This window comes from Rhamphochromis sp. 'chilingali' (assembly GCF_963969265.1).
Source record: "Rhamphochromis sp. 'chilingali' genome assembly, chromosome: 9".
NCBI classification, from domain to species: domain Eukaryota; kingdom Metazoa; phylum Chordata; class Actinopteri; order Cichliformes; family Cichlidae; genus Rhamphochromis; species Rhamphochromis sp. 'chilingali'.
The window spans coordinates 10,986,944-10,997,565 of NC_137936.1; the positions used below are offsets into that span (position 1 = coordinate 10,986,944).

General features: G+C 38.6%; 1 protein-coding gene across 2 annotated transcripts; it reads left to right on the forward strand.

Moving 5' to 3' along the window:
- Nucleotides 1–1,405: 1,405 nt before the first annotated feature.
- Nucleotides 1,406–9,248, forward strand: uba3 (ubiquitin-like modifier activating enzyme 3). Of its 2 annotated transcripts, XM_080892674.1 has the most exons (18): nt 1,495–1,533; nt 1,643–1,681; nt 2,713–2,833; nt 2,932–3,012; nt 3,127–3,209; nt 3,300–3,380; nt 3,598–3,641; nt 6,586–6,650; nt 6,799–6,954; nt 7,065–7,167; nt 7,309–7,422; nt 7,703–7,756; nt 7,888–7,924; nt 8,025–8,106; nt 8,196–8,296; nt 8,427–8,490; nt 8,606–8,660; nt 8,756–9,248. In XM_080892674.1, the coding sequence occupies exons 1-18, from the start codon at nt 1,514–1,516 to the stop codon at nt 8,842–8,844; spliced, it is 1,389 nt and encodes a 462-aa protein (XP_080748800.1). In that variant the 5' UTR covers nt 1,495–1,513; the 3' UTR covers nt 8,845–9,248. The 2 variants fall into 2 exon arrangements, with proteins under 2 accessions (XP_080748801.1, XP_080748800.1); XM_080892675.1 differs by lacking the exon at nt 1,643–1,681 and having other exon boundaries at nt 1,406–1,533.
- Nucleotides 9,249–10,622: the final 1,374 nt, after the last annotated feature.

Sequence of the window (10,622 nt, forward strand, 5' to 3'; positions counted from 1 at the left end):
TAAAAGCTTAATTCTCTCCTGTGAACATGATGACACTTACTTTTTGTTTCTTCTGTTTGAAAAGCAGCTGCTCAGTAAGGATTATAGAAAAGTAGAGTTTTTGTAATGTCTCCCTTTCAAAAGTGGGCTTTTCCTGTTGTATTCAGAAAGGGGCGCACAGTACAGTCAGGGTGTTTTGATCTTGGAGGTCAAGTAGTGTATGTTTTGAAGTTTTTGTTGTATTTTTTTCCTGTGTCAAATAGGCTACAGCCACATCTAAGGAGTTTAAATATGGTCCCATAAACTTCAATGTCATACAGAGATCAGATGTTAGCAGAAGAAATTGCAGCCTTTACCAAGACCATGCATGGCAATTATTTTCTTCCTTTTCTCTTGTTTTGTTTCTTGTCTCTGTTCACTCTGGTGAACACAAGAGCATAAACATTTTTTAAATTTTAAATAGCCTGAACGACACAACACAAGATTGAGAATCCCTGTATTACAAAGCAAAGGCAATAACCTGCGTGAAATGTCACATTTCACGACATATTTGTGGAATACCCATAAGCATTTAATGCTAACAGTTTTTTTTTGTTTCCTTGCATGCCCAGTTGACAATATGATAGTGTTTAGCACAGATGTTTTAATTTCAACACTTATCAGGATGAACTGAGGACCACTTCAGTAAGGTATACGGTGTAAGGGTACTGTATTGAACCAATATGGACAGTATTGATACCAGTACTGGCATTGGTTTCAAATCGATGCTAGGTGATAGGATCGATACTTTGTTTTTATCAGTATGTATTATAAATGAATGAATGATGTCAAATAATTTTTTTGGAGGGGGGTGAAAATATATAAACATGCACTATTAAAAACGTCTGAATCGTTTTGTGTTGACTGTCACATCTATTTTATTTATAGCCTATTGCACATGTAAACAACAGATGATGAAAGCTTGAAAAGCTGAAAGGTGTGTTTTGTTACATTTACTAATTATTGTGAACAGTAAAAACATTACAGTGGTTGATGGTCATTAAAATGTGTTCAGAATTTGAAAATGAATAATTCATCTCATAAATCATGGCACACTGCCCCCCGACCCGCTCTACTTAAGCAGCGGTATTGCAAACACTGGCCCTTGATTTACTTGGTACTGGATCAATACTAAAATGTGCAGTATTGCCCAGCAATACAAGTTTGCGCTTGAAAACTGGTGACTTGTAAAGCCGTAAGGTAAATGCTACCATCTGTTGGAACTTCGATGTAATTTCCGCCTTTATGACCGACTGTTGACAATGCAACCTTCATGATAATGGGAATATTGAAATTCCACCTAAATAATAAAATTACAACTAATTTATCTTATATAGATTATATGCTCTACAGCCTCTAGCTGCGGGACACATTAATTCTAAAACTGTAAACCAGAACATTGTCAACAGAGACTTTTATCCGACAGTAACGCTATTGTTGGCTGACAGATTTCTTGTTTACTACTGCTAAATTGGACATTTGAAGTTACTCAAAGATGGCGGAGACGGACGAGCCGTAAGTAGCTGCCGAAGAAACAAGCAAGAAACCCCGAAAGATGCTTTCAAGTCACCTTAATCTGCGAAAGCACAGCATGAATCAACCTTCTTTTATTCTCTCTTTTTAGGGAGAAGAAAAGAAGGAGAGTAGTGGAGCTGACTGAGAAGTTAGTGATCAATTGGTAGAACTGGCGCAAGGTTTGAGGTTAACATTAGGAGGAAGGTTAACATTAGCTAGACGAAGAGCTAAGCTAATGCTGGTTGTAAATGAAACTTGTGAGTAGCTAGTTGACAGAAATATCCTGCCTAGTTGACAGTGAATAACTAACACGTCTGTATAGTGAATTAGTAGTGGTATTATTAATCTCTGTGCGAAGTTTGAGGTCTGTTGTACCTCCTCACTGTTGACATGTTAGCTATTCACTTAGCTTAGCTGCCGGCAGGCTGGGAGCTATTCAGGCAAGAGATATTACCCAAAATTCAGTGGGTCAGAAACGCCCACCCTTTACTAAGATGTTTAAAGGGGACAAATTATGCTCACTTCCAACTCTTTGCTGACTCTTTTTAATCTTGGACTCTTTTCAAGAAGTTCATATTTTTTTCATCTTATATTGGACCTTGGTGTAGCCCAGGCATTCTGTCCAAAGCCCTATAATCACTTTCAGCTAGCGCCCTTTAAGGGAGCTTTCATCTGATTGGCTGCTCTTCACAACTAGAAAGTTTTAACTTGAGGTCGGTGGGGCTTTTGTGGTCACGGCCAAAGTTGTGTGCCTGAGATGACCATATAAGTAGAAACAAGCTTTTGAAACTGAAAGCTTTTGGCTCAAAGATTTGGCCATGTTTAATGTGAGCATCCGCTGTTGCAACAACTATGAAACTGCATAATAGAGCCGCTTTAAAAGAGTCATATGTGAGAGAACCGAGGTTGATGTAGAGTAGAGTAGACATTAAAACATAAGGTAATGATGCCTACTTAGTTTCTTAAAAGTCATTTAATTTTCTGCTGTAAATAGCGCTCTTCCTGTTAACATTAATCACAACATTGAGCATAGGATTTGGTTCTTTTCCATGCTGTACAATTTAAGTAGCGATAAACATTTTTATGTTATGGGGCCATATGTTGCCATGCATGCACTATTTAACATTTTTGTCAGAGATACTGTTGATAATGCATCCTAAACATGAATGTCATCCTTAGGATGTTGGTGGATGGAGACACTGGAAGCACCTCTGACTGGGATGACCGTTGGAACCATATCAAGAAGTTTTTGGAAAGATCAGGTCCATTCATGCATCCTGACTTTGAACCCAGCACAGAGGTAATATTTGCAGTGAGGAATCTGATACAGATATGTCATTTTTTCTGTCCTGTGGCATATTTGATATCTCTGATATGAAATGTATTCTCCTATTTTAGTCCTTGCAGTTTATGTTAGAAACCTGCAAAATCTTGGTCATTGGTGCTGGTGGTTTGGGATGCGAGCTGCTAAAAAACCTGGTATTATTATTATTATTATCATTATTATTATTATTATCATTTAAATGGTATAATTATAATTTCAGTGAATAGTTCGTATTTAATTTTCATCTTTTTGTTCATCTTGTGGCTCAGGCCTTATCAGGCTTTCGCAACATTCATGTTGTTGACATGGACACCATTGATGTTTCCAACCTAAATCGACAGTTCCTCTTCAGGTGAGTAGAATCAGTCAGTTCTGTGTAAAGGCTGATCCTTACTGTGTTACGTTTTATCTTTGATTTTCATGTGTCTGTAATTTTCACTAGAGCTAAAGATGTAGGTCGACCCAAGGCGGATGTTGCTGCTGACTTTATAAACAGCCGTGTGCCTGGATGCTGTGTAATCCCGTATCCTTTTGATTGAGCATCTATTCTGAGAGTTCAAATGCTTTATCACGTTCACATGGCTAAAATTTTAACGTACAGTCATTGTGGACAAAATGTGAAGAATGTTCAGATATTACAGTTTAAGAATGCAAAGACACCATACTACTTTTCTGTGATGCGAACAATATGAAGTGAATATTGTGTTAAAACCCAAACCTTTCCTAAATGTTTTGTGCAGCTATTTTAAAAAGATTCAAGACTTAGATGAAACATTCTACAGACGTAAGTATCAACAGGGCAATCCATTACTGGCTTTTGTAATGTCTGAATGGATTTGCTCACTTGAGATTAATTTTGTTTCACATTAAATATCTCACTGCAGTTTAATTTATTTTTTTTAAGTGTGTGCAACTTACTCTAAATGAAAAGCCATTGCACCCCTTAATAGAATAGAGAAACATACTTCACATGTCCACTTTCCTGTGATGTAAACCTGCTTCTTAATGATCTCACTTGCCATTAGCAATTTACTTGTTAACTATAGTTACTTGAAAAAGAAAGTTTTCACAGGACCCCACAAAATCCTATAAAAGTCCTTTGTGATATTCTTAAAAACCCAAGGGCTACAGCAATGTTCCCTCTAATTTTTCATGTGTCTGAGCAAACACACAAACTCCCTGAGCGGTCCCTTGGACCACTGTGAGCAACATTAGACGTCTGCACTGTGGTCACGCCAGCATCAGATCCATCCAAGTTACATGGTTTATTAAAATAATCAAATTACAGCATTTATGTTAGACTACTTTTAATTAACCTCTTTAGCCCACTTACAATGAAAAAATTAAAAAAAGTCTTGTTCATGACCTGTGCAGCATGTTAACACTATTGGAAGTAAAAATAACTTGATCTCCAATTATGAAAACAAAACTTTCTTCTTTCTTTTTTTCTTTTTTTTTTATAAAGCTCTGACTTGTATTATGAGTATGAGTCTGTGGTCTGGGAGAGAGTCCTGTAACTCTGTCTGTAGAATACAGTATATAATGACCAATGTTGCGCAATTAATTATATAGTTACTTCTTTAAAAAAGTAACTGAGTTTTGCAAACAAAGTTTTTTTTACAGCTGTTTACCTAAAATTGCAGCCAGGGTGTTTTTTTTTTTTTTTTTAAATAAACATTTCAAAGTATTTACAGCAGCGGTCCCCGGGCCTCGGACCGGTACCGGTCCGTGAGTCGTTTGGACCGGGCCGCAAGAGTTGAGGCTCAGGTGTGAAATGTATGGTTTTCAGGATTTTTATCGGTTTTTAGCATTATTTTGTTATCGTTTTTATCGTTAACTCGGTTTTCCTGGGTCTTTTCACATGTGTTATGAATAAATCTTCTTTTTTTCGGTACCGGTACTATTTTTATTTTGTTGTATTTATCCGCGACGCTTTAAAGGCTGGTCCGTGAAAATATTGTGGGGCATGAACCGGTCCGTGGCGCGAAAAAGGTTGGGGACCGCTGATTTACAGAACAATCAGCTGTTCTGCATCAAATTTGATGCCACACAAATTATTTGTGCCACTCCAAAAAATAATTTCTGCCCACTATGAGATAAAGGAGAACAACAGCCTGATACCTGCAGGCCTGACAACAGGAGATGTATCACTCCTGTAACACCTGTAACATTCAGCAGTCGCCTCATTGTTCTGACACACACAACAAAACTATTGACTACTTATCATGTATCTTATATATGTACAATATAAGAGTGTATGCATATTACTGAATGTGTATACTAATATGTATATCTACTTGTGTATATATGTGTGTGTGTGTGTGTGTGTGTGTGTGTATACATATTTTAAAAATTAAATAGAGTAAACGATAAAATAAAATGTATAAAATATACAGAGGTTGGTAGTTGGATATTGTGCAAAACAAGTGGCATTAATGTACAGTATGGAGTGCATAATGTTGAAGTTCCAGTAGTGAAGCTGAGGTGTCTATGACGTGTTCAGCAGTCTGATGGCCTGATGGAAAAAGCTGTCTCTCAGTCTGCTGGTACGGGACCGGATGCTGCAGAACCTCCTTCCTGAGGGAAGCAGTCTGAACAGTTTATGGCTGGGGTGACTGGAGTCCTTGATGATCCTCCCCGCTTTCCTCAGGCACCGCTTCCTGTAGATGTCTTGGAGGGAGGGAAGCTCACCTCCAATTATCCGTTCAGAGCACCGCACTACTCGCTGGAGAGCTTTGCGGTTGTAAGCGGTGCTGTTGCCATACCAGGTGGTGATGCATCCAGTGAGGATGCTCTCAGTGGCACAGTGATAGAAGGTCCTGAGGATGCGGGGGCTCATGCCGAATCTTTTCAGTCTCCTGAGAAAGAAGAGGCGCTGCTGCGCCTTCTTCACTGTTTTGTTTATGTGTACTGACCACGTAAGATCCTCAGCCAGATGTACACCAAGGAAGCGGAAGCTGCTCACTCTCTCCACAGCAGCGCCGGTGATGGGGGTGGTGTACTTCGCTGCACCTCTGGAAGTCCACTATCAACTCCTTTGTCTTTGTGACGTTGAGGGTGAGATGGTTGTCTTGACACCAGTGGGTCAGGGCACTGACCTCCTCCCTGTAAGCCGTCTCATCACCTTTGGTGATAAGACCCACCACTGTAGTGTCGTCTGCAAACTTCACAATGATGTTGGAGTTGCTAGTGGCCGTGCAGTCGTAGGTGTAGAGTGAGTACAGGAGAGGGCTCAGTACACACCCCTGTGGAGCACCAGTGTGATGGGGGATGAGGTGAAATGCCCAGTCTGACCACTTGGCGTCTGTCAGACAGGAAGTTAAGGATCCAGTTGCAGAGGGAGCTGCTCAGTCCTAGATCCTGCAGTTTCCTGTCCAGCTTCGAGGGAACGATGGTGTTGAATGCTGAGCTGTAATCTACAAACAGCATTCTCACATACGTGTCTCTCTTCTCCAGGTGTGAGAGGGCAGTATGTAGTGTCAGGGCTATGGCATCATCAGTGGACCTGTTGTGGCGGTATGCAAATTGTAGATGGTCCAGTGAGTCGGGTAGTGCAGAGTAGTTAGTTTTTCACAGAACTCTATAGAATCCATAAACTTGATACACCACTTTTTGATACCTCCACTTTTTTGACATTTTCTTCACAAAATTTGAATTAAAAAAACCAATTAGATTAGAAAACATAGAAAATTGGATTTGACTTTGTCCCTCTTTCTATCTTTACCTAGAATTCCATATAATTGTGTGTGGATTGGACTCTATTGTGGCGAGGAGGTGGATGAATGGTATGCTGGTAAGTTAAATCTCTTTATTGTGATCTTTAACATGATCTGTTTAGCTTTGCACAGTTGAAAAATGACTGGATTTCTATCTGTAAGATAATGCTAGCTAAAAGGAACATATTCTAAATGTAAACTCCGTGTTTCTGTTTTTTTTTGTAGCTATCTTTGCTGGTGTATGAAGATGGTGTCTTAGATCCATCATCCATCATCCCTCTGATTGATGGTGGGACTGAAGGCTTTAAAGGCAATGCCAGAGTCATTTTCCCTGGCATGACAGCCTGCATTGACTGCACCCTTGAGCTTTACCCTCCCCAGGTAAGGTAGCAGATGTTTGTCTAAAATAATGGTCATAGCCATGAGTTAATTATCTTTCAGAACCAGATCCCAGTCAGTTTTTCAGTGCTAAACCCAATCTGTGTCTGTAGATCAACTTCCCCATGTGTACAATAGCCTCAATGCCTCGTCTGCCAGAACATTGCATTGAGTACGTGCGAATATTACTATGGCCAAAAGAGATGCCCTTTGGAGGTAGGAAGTCACACCATATTACCGGTATATTTTTTTTCAATAATAATTACAATTATGAGGTAGTCAAACATTTGAACAGAAAGTATGTTTCAATTTTTGTTTATTTTATTATTATTTTTTGTTTGTTTTGATGTGGATTAGATGACGTGTCTCTGGATGGAGATGACCCAGAACACATCCAGTGGGTGTACCAGAAATCTCTGGAGAGGGCAGCAGAGTTCAGCATAACAGGAGTCACATATAGACTAACACAGGGTGAGCTTGCATAAATAGCATTTCTGTGGCCATGAGGTGACTGTTACTTTTCTAGCTACTCCTGTGGAAGATGAGCCAAGTAATATAAAACACAGCAAGTTGATGGTGCTTTCAAACTCTTATCTTATTTTGTGTCAGTAAAACATTAAAACACTCCCTAAAGTTCATTCAGATCAGATGCTTTGTACAGCTTTTCTTTCTTTTGCCCAAACTGCATTTTCCTCTTTGTTTTCTTTCATGATTAGAGATATAAAAAACTAATTGGCTTTAAATGTTTCAGGGGTTGTTAAGAGGATAATCCCTGCTGTAGCATCCACAAATGCTGCCATTGCTGGTAAGTAGCTAACACTGAATAAATGTAAGACCTGTGGACCTGATTCCTCTATGAACGATTATAAAAGTTAATCATTCACTCGTAGTGCTCTGTAAATAGCATTCGTTTTTTCTCTGCTTTATTCGATGCAGCTGCTTGTGCAACTGAGGTTTTCAAAATAGCATCAAGGTGAGTTTGCAGGTTGTTTGCCACATGTCAAAATGTGTTTAAAAACTGAATGCATATTTCACAGTTTCTAATAACATTGCTATTACCTTTTTGCATGCAGTGCATATTTACCTCTGAATAATTACATGGTCTTCAATGATGTTGACGGCCTGTACACCTACACCTTTGAAGCCGAAAGGAAGGTTTGTGTCTGACTCGCATCTGTTAGTTCATGACAGACTTGCCTGTTTGGATAATGCGTGCATGTTTGTGGTTATTACTCTTATTACAGGAAAACTGTTCAGCTTGCAGCCAAGTACCTTCGGACCTACACTTTTCGCCATCTTCCAAACTCCAGGAGGTGTTGGACTACCTGACCGAGAGCACCTCCATGTACGTTTACCTCACTTACTGTGATGTCCTAATATTAGTTCCCACCTTGTTTGTATCACACTACCAGCTATATTCAATTTACTTTATGTTGCAATGCTTCCAACAACCAAATACAATGGATTTTTTTCAGACAAATGAAATCACCTGCCATAACAACAACGATGGATGGAAAGAATAAGACTTTATATTTACAGGTAATTAACCTCCCATTTAGTACAGTTTTGTATTCTAGTTCAATCTTTGAGCAATTTGAGGTGTTTTCTGGAGAAGTTCAAGTTTTGGTTGTAGCTGAAGTATTTTGTTTTACAGTCGGTTGCTTCCATTGAACAGAGGACGCGGCCTAATCTGGCCAAAACCCTGAAGGGTGTGTTGGTTTATTTACTGAGAATGTTTCCACATTGGTCAGATGAGTTCACTGTGAATGTGCTGACTCACTTATGTTATGAACATGTTTTCCAGAGCTGGGGCTGGCTGACGGACAAGAGCTGGCTGTAGCTGATGTCACCACACCTCAGACTGTGTTGTTCAAACTCTGCTTTACCTCATGAGACAGAATCAAGCACCTCTGCAACTCATCTAAAAGCTACAACAGTTTACTGCTTATTCAGTCAAAATGTCAACCATTATAACCTATTTAACTGTTCCAGTACAAGTATTGACTAAAGTTAACATTTTCCACTGAAAAGCCAAATCTTAGTTCAAACTTGGTTATGTTTTGGTGAATAATTGATGTCAGATTTCTGCATTAATATTTTGCTGGAGCCTATAGCATGTTCTGTGCAATGACAGATGCAAGGGTTATTGTTTTAAGATTACTTTGTACTTGTTTTACAAATGAATATTTATTTATTTCAACTCATTTTTTAGATGTTTAGCCACGGAAGTGGTAAAACACATCGACAATGATGATGTGTGAACTGGAATAAAATCTTTTTTTTGTTTGTTTTATTAAGTTTGTGTGCACTTAATGTGTGGCAGGAAGAGGAAAGACAAGTGGGGTTTTTTGTGATTTATTAATTAATTATGCAGTAATTCACACATCTATGTTCCTGAGGAAATACATTTTATACATTCATTTTAATATCTTCTATTCATTTAGACATTAAATTTGACTCTTGTTTGATAACTTAAAAGGAAAATGAAAAGAATAATTATAAACAAATATTTGTAAATGAACTATTAATCTATTAAATAAAAATCTTTTTTTTTAAAGAAAAACTGATTTTCAAAATCTTGAAAAAAAAGGAAAATAATGGATTCAAAATTTGAATTGGTAAAACCATATAAAACCACCTTTCCTCCACTTTTTTGATTTAGTGTCCTTTTCATTCTAGGATCAAGGTCAGTCACTGCCAAAGGTTCTTTTATTCATATTAACATATATTTTTAACAGTAGTGATTGCCTTTCACAATTACAAATATAATTCATTGGTATTTTCAGTGGTTCACCAGTTTGACTGTGTGTGTGTGGAGGTAGTCATATTGGAGAGAACACAAATGATCAGTGAGAACATTATCAGGTACCAGTACCTCTGAAATGGGAACAAAAGTGCTCAAAACACATAAATTCCCTGCTGTGACATTGCTGTAGGGTCAGTGAGTGACTGTTTCAAAAATAAAATAATAATAATGGATTGGATTTATATAGCACTTTTCAAGGCACCCAAAGCGCTTTACAATGCCACTATTCATTCACACACTGGTGGAGGTAAGCTACAGATGTAGCCACAGCTGCCCTGGGGCAGACTGACAGAAGCGAGGCTGCTATATCGTGCCATCGGCCCCTCTGGCCAACACCAGTAGGGTAAAGTGTCTTGCCCAAAGACACAACAACCAGGACAGGGAGCCCGGGGATCGAACTGGCGACCTTCCGGTTACAGATACGCTTCCCAACCCCCTGAGCCACGGTCGCCCCAATAAAACAATGCCCCCTTAGAATTTTGTAATTCTGATCTCAGTGACTACTATAACTTTATAATGGGACAGCAGCATATCTGCTAGAGATTAAAACTGATCTCAGAGGTTGACCTCAACCCCCTAGAGGTAAGACCACTTTGCTGATAGGATAGAACTATTGTTACCACACTATAAAAAACGACAACAACAAAAATCCAGTACAAGGTCATAAATGAATGTGAAGGCTTTTTTTGTATTATTTAGAGTTATTTTTCTGTATTTCTTAACTACTAAAATTAATTGTTGGAGCAAGAACCCCAAAAGAGGGGAGGGGGGCATTTACATTGTAGATTCTCTTTAAAGGCATAAAAATTATGTAATAAACAAAAAAATGTGATATAACCCAAAACATGCTTTGTATTTTAGATTG

Coding starts and splice junctions, on each gene's coding strand:
- uba3 (XM_080892674.1), top strand. CDS start 1,514: ATGGCGGAGACGGACGAGCC. Junction 7,423..7,702: donor CACATATAGACTAACACAGG/GTGAGCTTGCAT, acceptor TAAATGTTTCAG/GGGTTGTTAAGAGGATAATC. Junction 8,107..8,195: donor CCTTTGAAGCCGAAAGGAAG/GTTTGTGTCTGA, acceptor CTCTTATTACAG/GAAAACTGTTCAGCTTGCAG.